At 40.2% G+C, this 23,917-nt stretch overlaps 2 protein-coding genes across 5 annotated transcripts in view; one reads left to right on the top strand and one right to left on the bottom strand.

Moving 5' to 3' along the window:
• The window catches only part of ulk4 (unc-51 like kinase 4), a 230,948-nt gene extending 222,585 nt beyond the window's left edge, over nucleotides 1-8,363 (top strand). For all 3 annotated transcript variants that reach the window (XM_084088579.1, XM_084088580.1, XM_084088578.1), the window contains exons 36-37: nucleotides 496-581; nucleotides 7,313-8,363. In XM_084088579.1, the coding sequence (XP_083944705.1) occupies nucleotides 496-581; nucleotides 7,313-7,421 (195 nt within the window). In that variant the 3' untranslated portion in view covers nucleotides 7,422-8,363. The remainder of the gene's footprint in view (nucleotides 1-495; nucleotides 582-7,312) is intronic.
• On the bottom strand, nucleotides 7,612-23,153 carry ctnnb1 (catenin (cadherin-associated protein), beta 1). Of its 2 annotated transcripts, XM_084088585.1 has the most exons (17): nucleotides 22,968-23,153; nucleotides 15,262-15,306; nucleotides 14,902-15,126; nucleotides 14,302-14,555; nucleotides 13,978-14,216; nucleotides 13,563-13,764; nucleotides 12,417-12,561; nucleotides 12,221-12,324; nucleotides 12,090-12,116; nucleotides 11,347-11,685; nucleotides 11,067-11,225; nucleotides 10,769-10,888; nucleotides 10,155-10,305; nucleotides 9,773-9,894; nucleotides 9,427-9,487; nucleotides 8,541-8,766; nucleotides 7,612-8,361 (listed from the first exon to the last, which is right to left on the bottom strand). In XM_084088585.1, the coding sequence occupies exons 2-16, from the start codon at nucleotides 15,272-15,274 to the stop codon at nucleotides 8,558-8,560; spliced, it is 2,370 nt and encodes a 789-aa protein (XP_083944711.1). In that variant the 5' UTR covers nucleotides 15,275-15,306; nucleotides 22,968-23,153; the 3' UTR covers nucleotides 7,612-8,361; nucleotides 8,541-8,557. The 2 variants fall into 2 exon arrangements, with proteins under 2 accessions (XP_083944711.1, XP_083944712.1); XM_084088586.1 differs by lacking the exon at nucleotides 12,090-12,116.
• Nucleotides 23,154-23,917: the final 764 nt, after the last annotated feature.

The raw sequence follows: 23,917 nt of genomic DNA, 5'->3' as shown, positions 1-23,917 counted from the left end.
GGGTGGAATTATGATTAACGATAGGGTCATGTGTTACGGTAGGATGAGGGTGTGGTTTGACCGTCCAGCTGGACATCAAGCTCCACCCATTGTCTCTGCAGTGAGCAGCGTCTCTACGTCTGTCAGCGTGAGGAGCAGGATTCACTGAGAGCTCGTACAGAGATGAAGTGTGTCCTGTGCTGTTTATCTGAGGGGGCTTTCACTGACCCTCATTCACTCAGATGAAGCATCTCATCTGTGAGACGCCACAGAGATGACACGCTGAAGAGCGAGTGCCGCTAATTCTAAAAACAGACATGTCAAATCAGCGGCAAACTACTCGAGTGTCGTACGGGTTACCATTCATGCTATTTTCAGTCTGTTATGATAGAACGGAGCTTGCGGAGCACGTTAACTGACTAAATAGGTTTCATGCAGCTTCTGTTTGACACTATAAGAGAGTGTGCCATCTGTGAGCCTGTTTCCTAAGGTACATTTTATCTTCTTCCTGTACAGATGAGTGCAGTTGGCAGCTCCTGTTGGGGTTCTTCGGAAGGGCAGATCCTGGTTCACGTGCTGCAGAAACTGGCCCTGTCTACTGGGTGAGTAACCCGACACCAGACCCCTGTCAGCCCCTCATCCAGCAGCACATGGGCCCCTGGTCGAGTCTCTTAGTGTGACCCTCATCTTTGATCCATTCATGTCAGGGCCGAGGCGTAGGCCTCTGATGAGAGCTTCCCTGAGCTCAGGCTTCACCCACAGATTGATACAGGACTATTGTGACCCCCCTCCTCTTCTTCTGCTGAAATGAGAAGGCATCCCTTTGAAGCTGGTCAGCCGAGCTTAGGAGGCAAAGCTTCAGCAATATTGGGTTCTTGGCAAAGCGGAGAATTTTTTTGGAAAACAATACGTTACTGAATGACGACATCACCAAAATGCGTTCCGCTCAAGGGAGCTCTGTGAATATAGTTGAATTTAACTTTAAAGCAATATTGTAGGTATGATTCAAGGTTAGTTCAATCAACAGCACTTGCAGCATAATGTTGGTTGCTGCAAAGATAATTTCCTTTAAAGAAAGCAAAAATCTGGGTTACAGTAAAGCCCAAAGTATACGTTGGCTTTGATGCGAACGGTTGGTGCAGGGCTTGACGCTTGCTTTTCTTTCCAAGGAGCAGATGTTCTCATAAGTTAAGGATGAATAATACTACTCCTAAGTATTAATAATGTAATTATTTATAGGCCTGCTTTATTTATATATATATTAGTGCTGTCAAAATTATCATTAACTTTTTTCAGTTTAACGCGTTAAAACATTTAACGAAGCATCCGTTTTTGTTTTCTGTCATTCTTTGACTATAGCGTTACATCATATGATCACGCTCTTATTCATGAAAATGCTTTTAAATCATTCAAGCGTGACAAGACAAACGAGAACGTGTTGTCTGTGAATGTCCTGTCTATATGACACACGACGCACAGAAAGACGCGCGCCAGTATCGTGTGCACAGACGGCATGCCAGAACCGAGTTCTCTTTCACGCTTCAACTGAACAATAACACAAAATTATGCCAAAATGCCTGTTTTGTCGAGTATTCTCATAAGAGCAGTCTTAGTTAAATAACGTCTTAAACGAACTTAAAGAGCTGTGAGAACATGAGATGCGCATCAGATCCGCGTCATGTCATTACAGCTGCAGATCTTAAAGTGACAGCAGCCTAATAAATCAGTTGCTGTGATGTCTGTCATTAATGTTAATCAAAGAACAAAGGTAACTGAGAAAATTGTAGCTTTAATAAGGATTAGTCAAAATGTAATTTATGCAGTTAAGACTGTAAAGTGTTTGATAACTGTATTAAATTTCCGTATATTTCCTACCTGTTAGACAGGAAGGGCACAGGTAAATATGACATTTATTATGGGTGAAGATTAAAGGGCTGACTTGAATATGCTAAAATTAATTTGGATAGACCTGTGGAATTCTGGAAGAATGTTTTATGGAGTGATATGATCCATGGATCAGCGGTATATCTGGTGATATATGAGCAGAAGAACATCATCTCTATGGTCAAACATTGAGTCGGCCCAGTCTTTATATGGGGAAGGGGAAATCTTGACTGTATGAAGGATGTCATGAATTCTTTGAAGTTTCAAGACATTTTGGCGTGACTCATAGTGGACTCTCCAGCAGGACATCCCAAAGTATACATCCAAATGTAATTAAACTTGGTTCAGGGATCAGTCGTAGAATGTTCTTGAGTGGCCTGACAGTCTGCAGATTTAAATCTCATTGAAAATATTTGGTGGAATTTGAAGAAAGCAGTGGTTACGTGAAAACCAGAGATTATCAGTGATCTGGAAGCTTTTTCAAGTGAAGAATGGGCCAAGATTGCAGTAGAGAGGAGACAGAAGCTTCTAAGCACTTACTCTATGCGTTTATTTGAGGTTGACTTTTGGGGGTTGAATAATTTTTTACATGAATGTTTAGAGGCAGTTTGATTTTTTTATTTAATTTTTTTTCATCAACTTAACGTTCTTATAATCACTCAAACATGTATTCATAAAAGTTCTATAATAGTTTACTGATTTTGTTGTCAGAAAATGTTGTTCTCAGCAGCAAAATGTCTTGCAGGTCAAGGGGGTTATTCACATTTTGATTGCAACTGTATGCCAGTACTCTTTTGAAATGTTTATGCTTTACTGCTCAATCAAAAACACAGAGGTAAAATATGCACTCTTACAGCCATATACTGCAAATAACAATTGTGCTAGATTTTTCCCCTACGCGCCTAACTTAGGTTGAATAGAGTGTCCTTGACACCTGAAAATATTATACTCAGTTGAGTTCACCTGAACGTGCAGGTTGACGCCTAAGCGTAGCTATTCTTACCGCATAAATAAAATGCCTAAGAATTATAGTTACCTGACCGCAATCTAACCCCGCCTAAGAGTCTCACAAAGAGTCGAACGACGTCTCGCCCCCTTTCGACACCATCACTCGGGAATAAGGTCTTTAGTGTCTAACCTGTAAGTTGTTCCACTAACTAACTTCCTGCGCAGCAATAATAACCAACAGACTTCAGACAATGCCTTCGAATATGCTTTAATCACGGCCGGAGGATCTCAGACAAATTTCAGAGAGAATCCCACCAGCAAAAAGAATACAACAGTTTTTATAGAATAGGAGCATGACAAAACATGATACATTACATAATTTCTCTACAATTTGATTGGTTCTTCATATGCAAACTCTTCTGTTACTAGGTAGAAGCAAATTTAGATCTCAAATCCACTTAAAAAATGGAAAAGGTTAGAAGTTCAGTTGATTACTCAATATGTCATGAGACTATTCTAGACTGTTATATTTTTGATATTGTCTAGCCAGCATTTCAGAGTTTTCCACTGGTTTCGACACAATCTTCAGAGTACGTTTTGTTCAAGTGAATGTTAGGCCTAAAGGAGAAGTAAGGTTAGATGTTAGAATTATGATTAGTTTTGATATACAGTTTACTTTTTTATTCATTAAAAAATCCATCACACAATATAAACACCTTAAAGTAAACATTGTCATAATTCATCAGCAGTAGATCATAAGCAATCACTTGGTATACAGATGTTATTCATTTTGAAATGTTCTTAAAGCGCCAACCTGTAGAACGTGCAACAGCGCTTTTACCTTAAATTTCATAAGCCAGAATGTTTTAGAATTTTGAAGGACCTGCAAGGTATTTTTTATTTAAAAAAATTATACTCTCCAGAAGTTATGAGCATAAAAAAAAAAAATTGTTCCGCTTGTAGACAAACTAATTAGCGCAAAAAAATGTAGGCTGTATTTGCAAGCTGAGAGTACAGTGTATGCGCGGTTAGAAAAATCTGCGTACAGTATGCGTACTATGGTAATGATGAACATTATGCATACCCTAGATCAGGGTTCACCAATCTCGGTCCTGGAGGGCCGCTGTCCTGCAGAGTTTAGCTCCAACCCCAATTAAACACACCTGAACCAGCTAATCAAGGTCTCACTAGGCATACTAGAAACTGTCAAACAGGTGTGTTGGAGCTGGTTGGAGCTAAACTCTGCAGGACAGTGGCCCTCCAGAACCGAGATTGGTGAACCCTGCCCTAGATCAGGGATAGGCAACTCCGGTCCTGGAGGGCCACTGTCCTGCAGAGTTTAGCTCCAACCCTAATTAAACACACCTGAACAAGGCAATCAATGTTTTCAGGATTACTAGATAGATACAGGCAGGTGAGTTTTTAATCAGGGCTGAAGCTAAACTCTGCAGGACAGTTGCCTATCCCTGCCCTAGATAATGTCAAAACTGAAACATACTTACAATGGAAGTGAACGGTGTCATTCCGTAAATGTTAAAATAATACAGCCAGAAGACATGTTAACATGATTTTCGTGTAAATAAAATTACTTGCTAAATTTTCCAGTAGGTATATCCTTTTTTTTTTTTTTTTTTTTGATAAACCTTAAACCTTAAAACAACCATAAAAATTTGTGAACGAATGAATGAAGCATTTATAAAATGTACTTTACAGCTTAGACAGTTGTGGTTTTAAAAGAATTAATGCAATTAATGCTGCTTATAAAATTAAAAATTGGTAATCAACATTATGATAGATAGACCTTAAAGGATTAGTTCACCCAAAAATGCACATTCTTTCATCATTTACTTAACTTTTTTTCGTTAAACACAAATGAATTTCTGAAATCTGAGAGATTTCTGTCCGCCCATTGAAAGTTCATCCATTCCAGCAAGTACGCTTGAGCTTGTGTTTATCATATTTAATGTGCTTTGAATGTGCGTTTGTCAATGTGAATAAAAGCCTAAATTAAATCTGTTGCTCATGTAATCTGATTGTGTCTCTTCAGAAGACTTGGATTAAACAGCTTGATTCATATGGATTTCTTTTATGTCTTTACTTTTTGAAGCATGAACATTTTGGTTGAGTGGACTTTCAATGGAGGGACTGAAACATCTTAGGTTTCATTCAAAAAATATCTTCATTTGTGTTTTGAAGATGAACGAAAGTCAACATTACAACATGAGGGTGTGTAAATGATGCCAGATGTTTCATTACTGGGTGAACTAACCCTTTGTGTTGAACCAGGAATATTCCTTTAATGTGTTAGTGTTAAATGAAGTGCTTTAGTTACAGTAGCTATGTTACTTTCCATCCAAAGTTGCAAACTTAACTTGTGCGCAAAATTGGAATATCGCATAAAACATTTGAGAATAAAGCACCGTTTCCATCCAGTGAGCCGAAGAGAACTAAATAGTCACTTCCTGATAAACTGCCGCTAAATATCACTAAGAAAAATGAAAGTTTCTGCAGTAGGAGAATCCACTGTATATAATAATTCTGTATATAATAAATTACGAAACGCAATGAAGTTATCTTGCGTTCGGAGGTGGATGCTGCTGTTTGGGAACAGTCGTGTAAGACAGTTCTAGGGGGACATTATAATGAACCAGTTTGTCGACAGACTTTGTTCAGGCATTTCAGAACAACATTTCAGATGCTGTGCAACGAGATCGGCCCGCCGGTTGGTCCAGTTATGTCGTCCCATCACAGAGTCACATGACTTTTTTTCGGTTCGTATTAAGGAATTTATTTAGTAAATGTGTTTCCATTGTAGTTTATGTGCACGTGTTCATAAACTAAATAAAAAGTTCATAAAAAGTTTGACTCAATTGAGTGCACAAGTTTTTTATGCACATTTTGGCGTTTCCATACAACGATTTTTTTTTATGCGATATCACAAAATGCTCATAAAAATTGGTGGATGGAAACAGTTGCAGAGCCTTTAAAGTAGAGACACTGTTGGTCTTGTGCTTGATTCATCATTGCATGTTATACGCTTTGTAATCTTTAATCAAAATGTAACAAGCAGCAGGTAGAGGCTCAGAGAAATATAGGGCCTGGTTTCTGGGACAAAGTGTTGATCTCCACAGTATATTGCAAACTCTCATTCAGATCTGGCTCCCTTTCTAATGCAAAACACCCACTTCATGATCCAGGCAATTTCCAACTGAAATGCTCGTGTCTCTCGAAAATATGTGCATTAAGCTTTTCTGAACATTATATTGGTAAAAGGGCTTGTGAGTGGGTTTCATGTGTACTAGACTGTTATGTGCAACGCTAGACCTTTATTAGTTTCACCAGAACTGTCATATTCTTATTAAAGGGACATTTCACCAGAACATTTAAATTTTGTCATTTACTTAAGTTGTTCCAAACCTGTATTAGTTTATTTCTTCTGTTGAACACAAAGAAAGATATTTCAAAGACTATTGGTAACCAGACAGTTGACAGTAGCCATTGACTTCCATAGTATTTTTATTTATTTATTTATTTCAATGGCTGCCATCAACTGTCTGGTTACCAACATTTTATAAAATATCTTCCTTTGTGTTCAACAGAAAAAGGGAAGTTATACAGGTTTGGAACAACTTGAGGGAGAGCAAAAATGACAGGGTGAACTGTTTATTTTTGGGTGAACTGTCCCTTTAAGGTATTCTGAGGCAAACAATGATGAATACAACTCAGAAAAATACCTACCTGACTTTTAAATAATTTACGCTCAGTAGTGGTATTTAAAATAATTGAATTAGCTCAGGTCCAGGTTACATCATCTCAGTTTTAATTTGAAGAAAAGTGAACGTTTTTAAATTAGTAATTCATTTAGGGTGAAATTCCCAGTGTCTACATCAATAATACATGTGGACAGCGCTGTTATCTTATTTAAGCAGGTCTGCATTTGGCACTGCTCTCTAATTATCATATTCATGAAGTAAACAACCATTGTGAATAACTTTTGACTATAAACTAATGCACTACATGCCTAATGCATTTATGTACCATGAATAAACCAGTTCAATTCTGGTACAAAACCTAATATATATATTAGGGATAAGTATATCAACTCCCAATCATAAGATGTAGTTCTTCACGATGTCCTTCAGCTCATAGTAAGTCTATAAAGCCAAATGCACACTAGAAGATTGTCACAGCAACAGGTTATTTTTTTGCAATATCCACACAAAAAAATCATCACATGGATGAGTGTGCTTTTGCCCCTGCTTCTCATTGTCACGCTTGTGCTCACCAGATAAGTGACTGATGGACAGACGCTGCTCTCTGGAGCTTCTGGTTGCTGACTTAAAGCAATGAGCTTGAATCTTGTATTGTACACTTGCTGAATGTGAATGGATTTCTCACACTTTGACTGACCTGTTTGGACAACTGCATTAAAGAAATTAACACTTTTTTTAGTTGAGTTTGCATGTGTGGGATATTGCAATCACTTGTTTCTCTTTTCCAGGTCTCAGTCAGACATGACGGTGGAATCAGTGGCTGCAGAGATTCTGAAGTCCATCGGGTCCCAGGCAGAATTGAGATCCACAGAACAGAGTTTCTCTCCAGCTATTTAATGCATGTATATATTTGCACTTATTTTGTAAGCTACGTGTGAAAAACCTGCAGACTTGTACATTTCGCAATAGACTACTGAACACTTGTGAGAGTGGTTTGTAAAGTTTACTATGTATTTCTACAATGAAATGTAACTCTTTAAATTTAGAATATTCCAGAAATTTTACAAAAATAAAAATGTTCACAAAATTAAATTTAGTCCATTTTATTGTTTAGCCAGGTCATAACCAAGTCTCCAACCAACAATTGCAGGCTACAATAATTAGGGGTTCTTTTCAAAACCTTTCTAAGCTACCATCAAAAAATAGATCAAGACAAGAAAAAAAAAAAGAAAAGAAAGAAAAAAAGAAACTGGCCCCAACTGATTACAAACCCTTTGGAACATTTGCGATTTCATTAAAGCAAGAGAACTGATATTTGGACTTCTCCAATTCTTGGTTTTATACAAAAGCTACACAATGTTACATTTGATAAGAATACAATTGAACTGATTAATTAGTGTTCTACACCATAAACTCGATAAAATCTTGGATGGATCATTACCACTATAACTCAACACTATGAGAGAGAGAAAGACAGTCGAAAGGAATACAAAGTTCTGCAAAATAAAAGACGAGTATCATAAAGCAAGCTAGATAAGTACCATTACAGACTGAAATATCCTTTGAAAAATAAAAAGTAATAAAAAGTACAGGCAAGGCTAAGGTTGACAATTCCATCTTAGGATTTGCTTTTTGGGCTTTTCTTCTGTCAATCACACCAAATTCTGACCGACTAAGACCAGAACAAAAAGTTTTACTTCCATGTGTTCCCATAGGAAACTCAGCTTGTATTAGTGTGTCAGGCACTTTCAGAGAAACTAGCCCACTCTCTTGAGCCCGCTCAGCAACTCTACAGGCCAAAATCACAATGCAGGTTCATTCAGATCAGACGACACAGCTGCAGCAGAGAGAAAAGAGGGGACAAACAGATTAGAATCCCATTAAACGCACACATACAGGACTGTAATCAATTCAGACGCAGCTCAGATTAGTTCTGCTACCGGCGTGCTTTACTCCAGCCACACACAGTGCGGTCACAGCACAGATCAAACACGATCGGCCGCCTTGGTGCCTCACCTAAAAAGTCATTGTATTTACAGATCGGTATCGAACCAGGCCAGCTGATTGCTGTCGCCCGGCGGGAGGCCGTCGATCAGGTCCTGGGCGTGGCCGAGGTCGGGAAGGCCGTCTACGGGGTAATCTGGGCCGGGGTGGTGCCCGCCCATCTCGTGCTCCATCATGGGATCCATGCCCATGGCGTCCTGCCCGTAACCTCCGGAATGGAAGGAGCGGTAGCTTGGGTCTGGAGGACGAGGGGAGTGGGTGGGAAGTGGATGGGAAGTGGATGGGAAGTGGAGGGAGGGAGCACACACACACGTACGTTAGATGAAGCATATTAAACGGGCAGCTTACAATAGCACAACCTCAGACCCACAAGACCAGACTCAACTGGAAACTGGCATTCTCCATGAATACTGTACACACAGAGCTTCGAGGACTATTAGATGTTTGCTTATTTTATCTTGCCCTGCCTCAATCCAATCCAATTGTATCTGATCAAATTGTACTGTCAATTCTGAAAGCTGAATTTAAGTCAGTGTAGTATTTTTATTACTGATCATTTGTTGAAATCACATTTCTTTTTCAATTTAGTCAGCCTAGAGTTATTCCAAACTTACATGAATGACTTTCTTCCATAAACCACAAAAGAAAATGTTAGCCTAAATAAAGTAATGAAAGTGAATAGTGACTGAGGCTGCCCGTTTCTAACGTTATGCCTCACGTCTCATATTGTGAGGTGTCCCTTTTTTTCCCCCAGGCCCCATTTAGTACCCTCTTCATGGAAAGTGCCAGGTGTGTTGGGCTCTAGGTTTGGTGGGTGAAGGCTGATGAAGCAGTGGATTAGTGCGTATCACACCCAGATGCTGAGAGCTGATCTCATTTCTGAGAATGATGAACCTACCGTCCTGTCTGTAGCCTAGAGGCTCTCCCTGTGCACCGATGTCCAGCCCTAGATCTCCAGTCTGCAAACAGACACGCAACAAACAGGATCCATGAGAGAAAGTCACTTCAGCCTCTAATTCTGCATATATCAGGACTGAATCAGTTCCACAAATGCTTTCAAAGTGCTTGAGGCTCATGAAAACAATAATGCTTCGTTAGAATCACCTGCCCAGTAAATTCACAAATATAACACCCACATCTGTCATAACAGATCCTGTAACGCACTGGGAATTGATAGGCTTAATCTCCAGCAGGGCTCTGTGCCAGCGTTGATTGCAGGATTTAGCAGAGATGAGCCCCCTTACCTCGTTCCAGGTCATGGGCTCAGTTCTGAACAGAGAGCTGGTGAGCTCCACAGACAGTCGTTTCTTGTAGTCCTGGGGCTTATCCTCAGACATGCGGAACAGAACTGCAGCAGCGTACGTGGCTGTGGGCGAGAGATAGCAACGTTAGTGTGACCGAGAAAACATTCGAGCCAGCCCTTCTCACCTCAGCCACTGCCTCCAGTGGAAAGCAGTGCAGAGCTGGGAAAACAAATCTGCATAGCGTTTCGTATTCACACTAGCTCCTCTTTTTATTCTGTGGAAGTTTAACTTGTTTCTGCAAACTTTATCTTGAGACAGTTGGCAGTGACACTTATATTTATTTGATGCGTTTCTGCATTATTCTGTATGCGGGCGCACTCACCAACGCCCTCGTTTCTGGAGTGGAGGAGCTCTGTGAGGGGAGCGGTGGCTCCTTCTGCCTCGATGGCCTCGGCCGCCTCCTTATCCTGAGCCAGCTCGCACAGCACGCCTGCAGCCACACGCTGGATGTTCTCGATAGGAGAATACAGCAACTGCACAGACAGACACGCGTCAGAAACTGGTTCAGGAGATGGAAGTATAACTTATTGGCAGGAAACGAGGGTCACCCAAAATGTTCTTAATTCACTAAAACAGAACCATACATGGAGTGATAGTTTGATAAAACAATAGAATAATAGAGGTAGAATGAATGTGCGAATGATCGATAGAACAAGCACTAGGCAGAACGATAGATTGATAGACTGAACAAATGAGCAAACAAACGAAAGAGCAATAGATCAATAGACATAGAATGAACATGCTGTAGATTGAATGACAATGATAAAATAAATGAGTGAACGAATAAAACAGTTAAAGTCAATAGAACGGCAGAACAATACAGATATGATGGAAAAGGCAGAAAGATCGACCAACGATAGGTAGATCAGTAGAAAGTAAAACAACAGACAGAACAAACGACAAGACGACAGACAGAGTGAGCTCTCAGCGACTGACCTGAACAAAGAGTGGAATAGTGTTGAGTCCTCTGATGACAATTCTGTTGTGAATGTCTCTGGCTAGAATGTGCAGTGCTCCAGTGCAGCCCTCCACAATCTCCTCCATCCGCACACCCTCCTGAAACACAACACACATGAACCTCACTCACCATGTCCTTCTGCGAGAAATATTCCAAGCGTGTACTTTAACTTCTACGCTTATGTATAAATGGATTACAACATAAATTGGTCTGAAAGGTTTCATTTCAGAACAATGACATTACACAATTCATGCTGATCATGTGACCGTGACTCACCACAAACTGCTGCTGTGTTCCACCCATGGAGGTGCGTCTCTGAGTGTCCTGATGGGCCCTGACCAGAAGCTGCACCAGGCGGGGAATGGCACCCTGCTCTCTGAGCGGGGAGTGGTTGGCAGGGCACAGTGCCAGGTTACGGATCAGCCCGACGGTGGCCTGGGAGAGAATACAGGGAGTGTTCAGTGTTAAAATAAATTAAAAAAATCTCTTCACTCCAGTTCAGGCACAATGAAAGCCACTAAAAGACAGGAGTGATGACCTCAAGTCACTTACATACCTTAATGAGAGGCCAATGTGAGGGAGGGTGGAGTAATTTGACCACCACAGGCAGCCCATAGTGTAGCCGCACTGCATTCTGGGCCATCTCTGCATCCTGGTGTCTGGATGTAAGGTGGCGGAGAGCACAGATAGCCGGCTCCGTGATGTCCTCTCTGTCCCCGGCTCGAAGAACAGTGCGCACGAGGGCCTCGATGCCACCCACTTGGCACACCATCATCTTGTTCTTGTAGTTGTTGCAGGTGAGGTTGGACAGGATTCCAGCAGCACACGTCACCACATTGATGTCATCTGAACCGAGCAACTGGACCAGGGTGCCCAAGAGCCCCTCCATGCCCTCCTGTAGATCAGAAGGATCCAGAGTTGAGATGCATATCTTTCTTCAACCCAGAATTTGCATCCATGACAAACTCAGTCCACGATTTGTTTAGTCCCGCACACGACCAGCCACAGCCATTCGTAACATTTTACAACACGTTACATGAGGTTGTAAGCCTACCATGAGTGGGTAAACGGTTAAATACACAAAATCATTCCAGAAATGTTTTGATAATTCAAGAAATCTGACGTCACAACAACAGCTGGGTGAAATGTACACATAGCGCAGGCATTACAACCAAATGTAGCATCCGTTCATGCTCCATCGACACTGTTCTTTTACAATTTGATGTCCTAACTGTGTGGGGTCAGAGCTGGCTACAGCCCCCAACCCCCATCACAGACAAAGGCAGGAATGACTGTTACCTGCACATCTACTTCTGCTAAAGACGTCTTCTCCATGGAAACAATGGGGAGACAGAAAGAGAGGGCTCATGTAGGAAGAACAGAAGACAGCGTAAAAGAGCTGAGGGAGAGAGACAGAGACGGATCGCTACCTGTTTGGTGGCGGCATCTGAAAGATTCCTCAGTGTCCACAAGCAGTTCTGTACCAGTCGCTGACTGGGGTCTGTGAGGTGGAGGCCGAGTGCTTGCATGCCACCTGAAAACAGACACAAAGCTTATTCAAACCATCCGAAATCCTCAACCTTCCGCCATAATATACTGGACCGAACTGAAGACAAATGGTCTCACCGGCCTCAACGATGGCAGGTTTGTTACTGGAGCACACAGACAGCACTTTGAGCACTCGACTGGTGGTCCACAATAGTTTCTCATAGGTGTAGGTCCTCATGATGTTGACCAGAGCCTGTGGGCCTCCGCTGGCCAGAATGATAAGCTGAAAAGAAAAGCAAATTGAATGAGTGTTAACATTTTACAGTCCATCCTGCACAGCTCAAACAAGTGTAACTTTGTTAATAAATGACCAAAGATGCACAAAAACAGGAAAAATCACCAGAACAGAAATAAAGTACTACAAGTAATATAGTAGCGCTGCACGATTAATCAAAAACCCGTAACTGTGATATAATTAAATATGTGCTGCATGTTTCAGAGGGAAGTGCGGCAATGTGCTCATTTACATGCAACCTCATGATCTAGTGTTTTCAGTGTCCCAGAACGGCTCGGTTCAAAGTAAAAGCTGCACCTCACAAACTCCGTTCTGCATGTGCTCTGAGTTTGAGTCGCTTGTAATGTGCATTTGGGAACACAACATGTGACAACCATCTTTTCAACTTGCAATGAGAAACAGGCTGTCAACAAGCGGTTTTCCACCTAAATAAAAGCTGGTAACACTATTTTACAGTGTCCTTGTTACATATGTTACATGTACTTGCCATAGTAATAATAAATTATGCATAATTACATGCAACTAACCCTCAACCAAATCCTAATCCTACCCTAACCTTATAGTAAGTGCATGTAGTTGCTTAATATTACTCAGTACTTAAATATATAATTTCATTGTAACAATGCCACCTTAAAAGTGTAACCTAAAAGCTCAATGGTTTAATGCTTGAAAAAAAAAAAAAATGAAGACAGCCATAAATTTTAGTACTGTAATTGAGCAAATTGTGCAGCCCAACAAACAAGCACAGCAAACCTGGAGCATTTTTTCCCAAATTGTGTGGCCCTATAATGTAGTCAGACATTGAGTGCCAAGGCGGCCAACATCAAGGTGCAAATAAAGAACAGTTCAAATCTAAAAATAGCAGAGGAATTTTGTTGCAGTGCTAGAATGACGAGCGATGTAAGAGAAAAAACCACTCCGTAAACAAGTGAAGTTGGCCAAGCACCCTGCTGTGATGTGCCTAGCTTTGAGAAGTTTTTGCTGCTTACTTTGCTTTCCTGATTTCCATATGCCAGAATCTGAAGGCAGTCTGTCGTGATGGCGAGGAATTTCACATTTGTTTTGTTTAACAAGGCCACCATTTTCTGCAGGCCTCCGGCCAGACGGACGGCCATCTTGGCTCCTTCCTGATGCAGTAGCAGGTTGTGTAGAGTTGTAATGGCATAAAACAGTACAGAGTCCACCGGGGAGCTGAAGAGACCAGAGCAAAATTAATTAGCACCAAACTACAGATAAATAATGGGATTCAAGCTTAAGCAACCAGAGCAGGTCTCAGTATGACTCAGCCAGCTGGTCTTTGAACTCCAACACACTACAACTTCCCAGATTCAAAAGATTCATAGGATATACATCCACACTGTGGTTGATATATGTCTGCTTAAAATTAGGACATGAAGAACCAACCCAAGCATTTTGACGAGGGCAGGGATGCCTCCCGATTTGAAGATGGCGAGCAGGCCTTCTCTGTGGTGGGAAAGGTTGTGTAGGGTGCCGGAGGTGCAGCGGGCCGTTTCTACATCACTAGTGTTCTGCATGGTCCTCACAATGGCTGACACCATCTGTGGGGATCGCATGATGGCGTGACGAGAGGCCTCCTTCTTAGAGAGCTGATGCACCATAACAGCTGCCTTATTAACCACCACCTGATGGAAAAAGAAAAAACAAGCCATTAGCGCACTCACAGTGTCATAGCACTGGCTGTTTTTGACAATCTATCTGGCTTCCAACCTGATCCTCATCATTCAGTAGTTTGGTGAGCTCTGGAATGGCGCGGGTGGCCAGCTCTGCATCGTCCTGGTAGTTGATGAGGTTGACCACGGCGTGTTTGAGCATCTGTGAGGGCTCGGCCAGGCGCTGGACGTTGGTGGGGTGAGCAGTGTCGAACTGTGTGGAAGGTATCTGCATGCCCTCATCTAGAGTCTCTGGGAACATGGCCGCCCGGACTCTCTGGGCTCTGGTCATGGCGTACTGACCATCAATGTCTACAGAGAAGCAAAGTACTATATTAAGCAACTGACTTGTGCACAGTTAATCAAAATGACTTCAAAGATCTATTATGTCTATGAATATAATCGAGTGATTGTTAATTCCACATTCAAAAGATACAAACAAGCCAGTACAATAAGCAATTGTCTCAGTGCCATGTCTTACAATAACCCTTGTGAGTGCAGTTCATAGTTTAAATAAGTGAATTGTGCATTTTCCATTCCAACATTCAAGGGATTTTTTTTACTTTGTAAATTAAACCCTTTTTTTTTAAACATTCTTTCCATCATTTCTCAGATATTTCTAAAAACTAAAACATGAGACAATAGAATCAACACATACCTGCTACCTGGTCCTGGTTGAAGGACTGGTTAAAGCCCTGCTCCCACTCATATAGCACCTGATTGTCCACATCTTCATCCTCTGGGTTGCCCTTGCCGCTCAGGGACGGGGCAGTGGTTGTGGCGCCAGAGTGGATACCTGAGTCCAGGTAAGACTGCTGCTGCCAATGGCTGACCGCAGCCTTGCGATCCGGCTCCATGGCCATGTCCAGCTCCATCAAGTCAGCTGCACATTAAACATTACACAATGAGTTAATAAATAGCATTTAGGCAAAAAAGTATTTTAACTCTTCAACATGTTTCTATAGTAAAATATTTTTGGCGTAACAAGTTGTGAAGCAGAAATGTTCGAAGAACTTACATTGGGTAGCCATGATTCTCTCACAGCCAAGGACAGCTTCCTAATCTGAAATACACACAGCAACATGGTTAATTTCACATTCGCAGTGCCAACTCTCTCTCTCTCTCTCTCATATAGTCAAACACATTCCAGAGAAGTCCAGCATGCAGCACACACAAGCCCCAGTGTTCGGACTGAATGCTCTCTGTCTCCTAACCTGACTGCAGCTGGGATGAAAGAGTGAGGCAGGATATGCCGCACTACACACACAGCTACTCTTATTATCTGCAGGTCTCTCACGATACTCCCCAGAAAGACATGAACAATAAACACTGCTACAGGAAATCAAAGGTCTTTGTGATCATTCAGGAATTTGGGGGTTATTGTAGCAGTTTCTCCATTTATTCTTCAAAAAATTTGGTCAAGACTTTGTTACAAAGTTATTACGTGACGTATATAAAACAATATAAATTACATCAAGGTAACATTATCTACCGAGCTGACAACAATGAGGTTTTGTTGATAGTGACTATATTAAAATGTTGAGAAAACAAATGCCATCTTTTTTTATCAGACAAAAAGTTCGAATTTATAGCTGTGTAATTTCCTGCCATCACTGCAGATATTGAGGTTCAAAGAAATTAATATATTTTTTCTATATATTTCAAAACAAAATGTAATTTTCCGCTTAAACATAGTCTTGAATATATCAGGACTCAGTGACATTTCTGGCAAAAAAAAACATATACACAAATCCATATTTGGCATTTTACAAAGTCATTCCATCACAAGCATGATGATAAAGCTTGAACTATTAGTGTCACTCCAAACATCCACCTCCATCTCCTCCTCTAAGCCATTCACTAGCAAAAGAGGTGCTAAAGGTTTATATGACCTTCAATAATGTGCTCAGCCAGAAACCCCACCGTCAAAACAGCGTCAATATGCACATGACATTCTTTGCTGATTGCCCATCAACGCCGGCAGTTAACACCTACTGAAACGATACTGAATTCAGGGTCTCAGTCCAGGGGGCCCCAGTCTCCTTCCCTTTTGTGAGGCCTCCTCCTGAATTACCATAACACAAGCCCAGAGCCCACCTCCTTTATTCAGATGTACAACACCCCTCTCCAAGTCAGCAGGCAGAACGCAACCCCTCTCCAAGACATCCAACATTCACATGTAGCCTTGAGACTGAAACTGGCTGCCCATGCCTCTCCATTGTGTTGGTTAGCAAAACATATTGTTCCTCTCAGTACAACAACTCCTGCAAAACACAAACATGTTGCAGCATGTGAAAAGCTCACTCGGAAGAACGTTTCAGCAAGCTCTCATCAACATTTTGCTGTTCTTGTTCAAGAGCTGTTAGTATACGTCGAACAACACCGCAAGAGGTTTAGCTTTATGACGCAGCAAGGACGTGGCAATTATTCAGAGAAAAACAACTTTCCTGTGCATTTGGCTCTATGGTCTCGCACACATTCACTATTGTCAGGATTTGGCTCTCGAAAGCAGCCTCAAAGTTCAGGAGCTGAATTAGGTCAAGTAAAGAAAAGCTAGACTGGAATACAGAAGTGTTTGGTGTTGCACAGTCTATTATATGGATAAACCAACTATTCAGAAATAATGGGGCTTTAAGTTATAACACAACAGATTGAACACTAAGGCAACAAAATATTGATGCAGCAGACTTTCATGAGCATATTTTGTCTATTCTGTGCACAAAACAAGGATACAACAGGTAAAGCAACTACAGCATGTTAGACATGTCTCAGCTTTTAAATTTAATTAAATTCACAAAATAAATGTGGTTTTGGAACTCTTTAATGGGGTAACGTTTCGAGTATAAAACTATTCTCGATGCATCAGGATGCGCCTGTTCTTCCTAATCTTTTATTAAATCACAATATAAATATTTTTTATCTTTATAAAAAATAAGAACAAAGATGCAAATAAACAGTAGAACAAATACAATATAAGAATTCTCTCTTTTTTTTTTTTTTACATTATTTAACAGTGTTATTCAGGGAAGAAATACAGAAATAATCAAATGTAAAAAAAATATATATATATAAATAAATAATCTCAGTATATATCTATATCTCAATGCATAGTTTACTAATGATGCATAATTCATACTTTATTGTATACAGAAGGGCTCGACAACAAGGACTGCCCGATGGCCCAGGGTCAGCGTAAATGACGCTCAAGACAGTCAACCGTCACTTTCCCGACCGGACCAGTGCTGAATTGTCAGGAATGTTCATCATTTGCACAGTTTTAAGCCTTGCTAATTTAAATATTCAAGTGCAAGGCGACGTGAAAGAGACTTCATGCACTGTGTGAGAAGTTGCACAAAAAGCCGCCTTTCAGACTGATGAATGATGAATTGAGTTCTCTTTCATTTCTTGTGGACATTCCCACAAAATTGTCAAAATGCCTGTGTTGGCAAGTATTCTTGAAAACAGTCTGTTATGTCTAAAGTGAACGCAAGCAGTTGAGAAATAAAAAGCATGTGTACAGTATCAGTATACTAGATCCTTGCATTAAGTCTTAAAGTGACAGCAGCCTAATATTCCTGCTGCTGTCTGTATTAATGTTAAATCAAACTACTACGGGTGACGAAACATCACTCACTGATCTTTTTTGTAAATTAAGAATCAATCATTTTATTTATACAATGAAGATTATATGCAGTGTTATTTTACATTTGATTTAATTTCTCTACCTTAAAAAAACTTTTATTTATGTTTGTACTATTGTGTTTATTTATGCTATTGTTTTTAACAACATTTTAAATTTATATGAGTTAGGCTAGTAGTTTTTAAGTGTTATAACCTTATTTATTAAGGTTATGGGTCAAAAACAAAGAAAACAATAAGTAGACTATTTTTTTTATTTTTTTATGGTGGGGCCAGTGAAAATTTTGTCAGGGCAAGTAAAAATTTGAACCACTAGAAAAAAAAAACTTAGCTTTGAGCCCCGTTACAAATAAAATGATTCTTATTAAAGCTGCTAAAGTTTAGTCAAGAGCAGCGAGTGATTCTCTACTCTTTTTTTGCAGCTTGATTAACATTAATGAGAGCTGCAGGTTTATTATATTAAGACCATGCAAGGATCTAATATAAATGTTACAAATTTGATTTTTATCCCAACTGTTTACGATTAACTTAAGACATAACCGGCAATGTTTACGTGAACACTTGCCAAGACAGATATTTTAAATTAATTCTGTTCATCTGACCGTTAGAGCGCGAACACATTGTAACACATTGAGATATTTGTGGCTTATTGCGCTTAATTCTGTTTAAAATCAAGCATGTCCTGCACCTTTTCACATTCATGCATGTCATTTTCGTAAAAACCGAAACAAACACAACTGCTTTGCTTCCAAAGAACATATGCAACTTTTATTAATATCTAACAAGAGTAGCCTACTTTATTTATGATAAAACAGCACATTAATATGTATTATAGTCCTATTTAATTTTTAAAAATTGATTTTGTTTTCAAGCATCGATGCAGAATCAATCATATCAGCATCATGATGCATCGTATAAATTATTATATTCCACAGCTCTAGACAAATCGCTATAGTTCAAATCACAAATTAACATTAGAAGACAAATTGAAAGAAACAGTATGACTTTTACTCAACCTGTTAGTGATGTCTTTAATGTATGTTTTAAGAAATAGCCTATATCAGCCACAGTTTTAACAATGAATTGGAATAGAACAATTAAAAGGTTGTTATAAAAACAGGCTAATGATCAATAAAATGTTTGTATACAACTCATTATTTAATTTATAAAATGATTAAACCATTTTAGGTATCTATTTTGCATCACTATAGCAATCAAACTGTAGCGCAGCTCAACAATAAAACCAAAAGCAGGCCGTGTTGTGAATGCTTTAGTTTTTACGAATGGAAATCTCACCTGGACCAACACAGGGGTGCCAAAACAAACCCCTGGCCCACGAGAAAAATGGAAATGACACCAAAGAAAACAAAAATCTCAATCCTGCGCAGCTCCACGTCGAGCCGAGTCAAAATGACAGGGTCAGCTCATATTATATGTATGCGGCAATAACGAGGACAGTTCCTCTAGGAGGCAGCTTTCAGTATTCTGAATGCAGAGCATGGAAAGCGTGTTTGATAAGGGGATGTGTAAAACAGTGCTGCTGTGGCACTCCGCCTGGGGCTGCCGAGAGTTTCACAGCAGTCAGCCAGTCGCTTGGTCTGTGGCTCACAACATCTGGAGTCAATTGGAGAGATAAACCCAGCAGCATTCAGGCTTTAACCCCCCTGCGGTATTACAGCTCGCTTTCGCACGCAACGTGAGGTGCCAACTGAGCCTCAGCCTCCAAGAAATCCCACACACAAGCTACACTTAATCAGTCCTCTCGCTCACAAGCAAATGAGATGTATGGAAATAACTCCTAACAAACCACTACAGGTTAGTCTGTGTCACTGATGAGGTCATGCTGGATATATTTAGATGATCAAACTGACTCAACCCTTTAAAGAACTCAATTGCTGGGTTATACAATCATGTGAATGGGCAGTGCGATAATACAGTGACGAAGAGAACAGCATCTGGGTGAGCTCTTCTGAATTTGACTCTAGCTGAACTTCACTAGTTTCTTATTACAATACACAGATAGACTGGCTTGGGTATGAAGAATCCCAACCATAATAACCGTGTGTTTTTCACTGCCGGGCCAACATGCACATCTGAAACCAATCTGAATGTTTTGGTACCTCTACTGGGTGGAACATGGGTGGACTTGCACACGGAAAAATGTGTGGGGGGGGGGGGGGGGGATGCACAGTCCGCATAGAGATCTAACAATGAGCAACAAATAAGCACTCATTACTCAAAGCTTGAATTTGACTTGGAACCTGACACACAAATCTATGTTTCGCATACATCGAATTTCAGAGTCAGCATCGTGAGGAAAGCTAACGTCTGCATCACAAGACAATAGCCTGGACCAAACTCTGTTATTTTGCCATTAGTTACTTCATCCCCAAGCAAGTCTACATGAAACTTTGCATTGAAATAAGTGTGAAGCCAAAACCAGAATGCAGTTTATTTATTTATTATTTAAAAAATAAAAACTGTTCATTTAAAATGCACTAATGTAATACATTAGGATACATTCATTACAGCGCACCTGGTCTTTGCATCTATCTGGCATATGGTACAGATCAGCCCCCAAAAAAGGCAAAACAAACAGCAAAAGTTCTCCCAAACCCTGTGCCCATTCCACACTCCACCATGGGCTTCTCCGAAGAAACATGAGGAGGCTTGAGAAGACTGGGGCATTTGTTTGTAATCCTTGGCATTCAAGCAGCATGTGAATTTAAATACCACCCAAATGGCTTGAGCCAAGTGCCCGCTGTGACCAGGGGCATCCAGCTTAGATAGCGATTTCAACACCTGCATTCGATTTCAGAAATCTGCCTATTGTGTGCAGCATTTCAAAAGAAGCAAGCTCCCAGGAACATCCTATACTACACATCTGCTCCCAATGTGTCAACGGTGATGAGAGATGCTGTAACAGCCCGAGCCTGCGCACATGAACACAGCTTGGCTCAATGTATTCTGAATTTAGTCAAAAACACACTATAGCCTCTCTGTACAACCTAAAGGACTACCCCAGACACTTCTATTTGGAGAGTTCAGGCATAAAGACTCAAAGAAAACAGTGGGAGAACATCGTCTCTATCAGACAAACACTTAGTCCACAGATAAAGGAAAAGGACTTGCACACAAATCAGAAAAACTAAAACTTTAAAGTATTCTAAAAGTGCTGGCATGCTTGATAATGCACATGACTGCCATGCTGAATAGATGTATGAGAACTATCACGGGCATTTTATTAACTTAGATAGGATCATATTAATATCGATTTACTGTGGTTAAAAAAAAAAAGCAGGTAAAAATGACTAATGCTTTCTTTTGAATGTTTTTGCACGATTTTCGCCAGGTAAAAATCTACTTAAAATTTTGTAATATTTCTCAATTTTTAAGGAAAGTGTTTACACAAAATCTTAATTTCAGACAGATTTAAACCGATGTTTGTCACTGCACTGACATTAGCACAGCTATGCTCAATGAATGAAGCAACAAACACCAGTCAATCACACAAACCTGGTTGCCACACTAACTTCAATAACAGATACTCTAAAATATAACTGATATTAAATACTTTGCCTTAACTCAGTGCATAAAATAAAACTTCAACATTTCCTCTCCAAATTCAGTGCTATGCAAAGCATGGGAAATAAAAATCTACCCATGCATTAAGTTACAACAACCAAAAATGAGCCATGTAGTCCCAACACAAATTAAGTAGCCTTCAATTTTACATATTTAAGGGGACTACACACAATTAAATTACGTTTAATAAAACATTCAGCAATAGTGTTGCTTTCGCTCATTTTAATTAAGTAAATTGAACAAGCAATAAAAATATTTTTCCAAGTGAATTCTCAGAACCACCACAAAGTGTCATAGGGAGAAAAAACATGGATTAGTTCCAACAAGCAGGAATAAAAAACAAAAAAGAATGAATGCCTAATGTTTGTGTTAAAGGAAGGAAGCTATGCATTCTGCCTAAAGTTAGCAGAAGTGGAGGAAAAGCCACATTTGTTTGGTTTTCGTTTTAATCCACGTGAATCATTAACAAATGTACTGCCAGTTGTGGTTTCAGGGGCGGCTACGGTATCATATGTTGTGCTAAATAATAAACCCTTTAACGCTAAATAAATACATATAAATCCACGCCTTTGCAGGAAAGAATGCGATAATTTCACACACTGAACATTAGTAAAGCTGGAGTCAGACGGGTGTAATGTGAAGAAGTGATGTACGGGTCCGCAGAGCCCGATGATCCCCCCCACCCCCATCAGCACGAGCTCCAGCAGAGTCAGGTTTCACTCAAGCTCCTCCTCGACTTCCTCTCAACGGACAAACACTTTAAATGCCTTTGTTTGTTTCTTACTGAGAAACTTGGATATGGGTCATGTTTACTACCGCGTGATTTTACTAAAATCATAAGCGTTTATAACTCAAGGTGATACAGCTGGCCAGGCATTTGAGCTGAAGATGTTACTAAAAACTTACTGTCCTCCAGATTTGACGAAGTCACAAAAAAGTCAACATCTCGGGTTCAGTAAATCCGCAAACACGAGCTTGAAAAGTCAACAAAAAGACAGCTAGTTTATATTAGTTAACCAAAGCCTAACTTTTAACCTAACGTTACCACATCCCCGACTTTAAACAAACACCGAATTTATATTGCCGTCAAACCAAACCAACTTTTGTTGTTGCATTTTACTGTGATAATTCGATAATTCGTGTAAAAAGGAGAGTAATATCCAGTTGAGTTGTCGGAGGATTTTACATGGTCTCCACAAAACACTTTCCCAGCCCTAAAATGCTAACCAAGCTAGCACCAAATACACTTAATGTCTTTACTCTGAGCTTCAAAAACACATTTTCTGATACATTAAAACGCCTACAGAATAACAGTCGAACAAACCCGCGTTTATATTAGTCAATGTAAGTTAACGTTAGGTGGAATTTGGTCGTGATTTTGCAGCAAATCTATCCAGTGGCTGATGATCTCCTCCTCATTCCCCACAGCTGCAGAGAGACATTCCCTCCAAACATTCCATACAATAACCAACAACACGAACACTATTGGCGAACACTTACCTGTATCAAAAGCTGTATATTCCCTTTTCACGTTTCAGTACTTAAACTCGAATAATGGCGACAATCCGTTGAGAAATTTTGAGTGAATGACCAGCAGCTCCTGCTGAGAGTGAATGTGTGCGCGAGGACTCCGCGCTCGCGCAGCAGCAGCACACTGGGAAAGATGGCGTCACTCCATGTGTGCGCGAGCCATTATAAAAACTCCTACCCATACCATATCCTGCCGCCTTCCGGAAAACTAGATCCCGTGCCGCCGGATCTTTATCGCAAAGAAACCAAAAGCGGTTTCCATACCCAAAAACGACATACAGATATAAAAATTAGTAGTGTTGGATATGGCTGCGCGCTGACCGACCGAAATGTGAGATCATTTTTAGGGAGTATGTAAAATAAGGATTCGTGCGTAGGAATACACTAGCTACACGGCTGTGGTGCGGCAAGGGGGCGCACCTATTCATTAAGTTTTATGACTCTCGCATTAAAGAGAGTGTGTAGTGTTGACGGGAAGCAACGCGACAAGACGACTAACCTAATATCATGAATTTTTTTAAAAAAGAAAAGAAAAAATATTTGTGGAAATAAATGTCTGTAAATCTTCCTAGCAAACGAGAGCAAAAATGGACTCGGCGATTTTAGGTTTTAGAGACGGAGGAAGTTTTTCCATCTCTCTCCCCATAGAACAATGCAGCGAGGATCGGAGACATTTTACTTATATATGCTAAAATATCCATCCGTTTAATTATATATTGTATTTGCCATAATTCACAACTAGAAAAGCACCGAGGACATATTTTGGCTGCAGCAGATTGTTGGTTTCACGAAAGGAAATATTCGATGTATGACGTTTAAACCCCTGAAAATGACTATAAACATTTGTAATGACCGTACATATCTAATACATGGCCTTTCAACGTGCATATTTTGCATGTTTACAAAACACAATTCGTGTC

Source organism: Abramis brama, assembly GCF_963993115.1.
Source record: "Abramis brama genome assembly, chromosome: 17".
Lineage (NCBI taxonomy): Eukaryota > Metazoa > Chordata > Actinopteri > Cypriniformes > Leuciscidae > Abramis > Abramis brama.
The sequence above is the reverse complement of the archived record's forward strand: the minus strand, read 5'-3'. Positions and strand labels throughout refer to the sequence as shown.

Coding starts and splice junctions, on each gene's coding strand:
- ctnnb1 (XM_084088585.1), bottom strand. Junction 14,217..14,301: donor TACTGAATGATGAGGATCAG/GTTGGAAGCCAG, acceptor TTTTTCCATCAG/GTGGTGGTTAATAAGGCAGC. Junction 12,117..12,220: donor CAGATGCCGCCACCAAACAG/GTAGCGATCCGT, acceptor TCCATGGAGAAG/ACGTCTTTAGCAGAAGTAGA.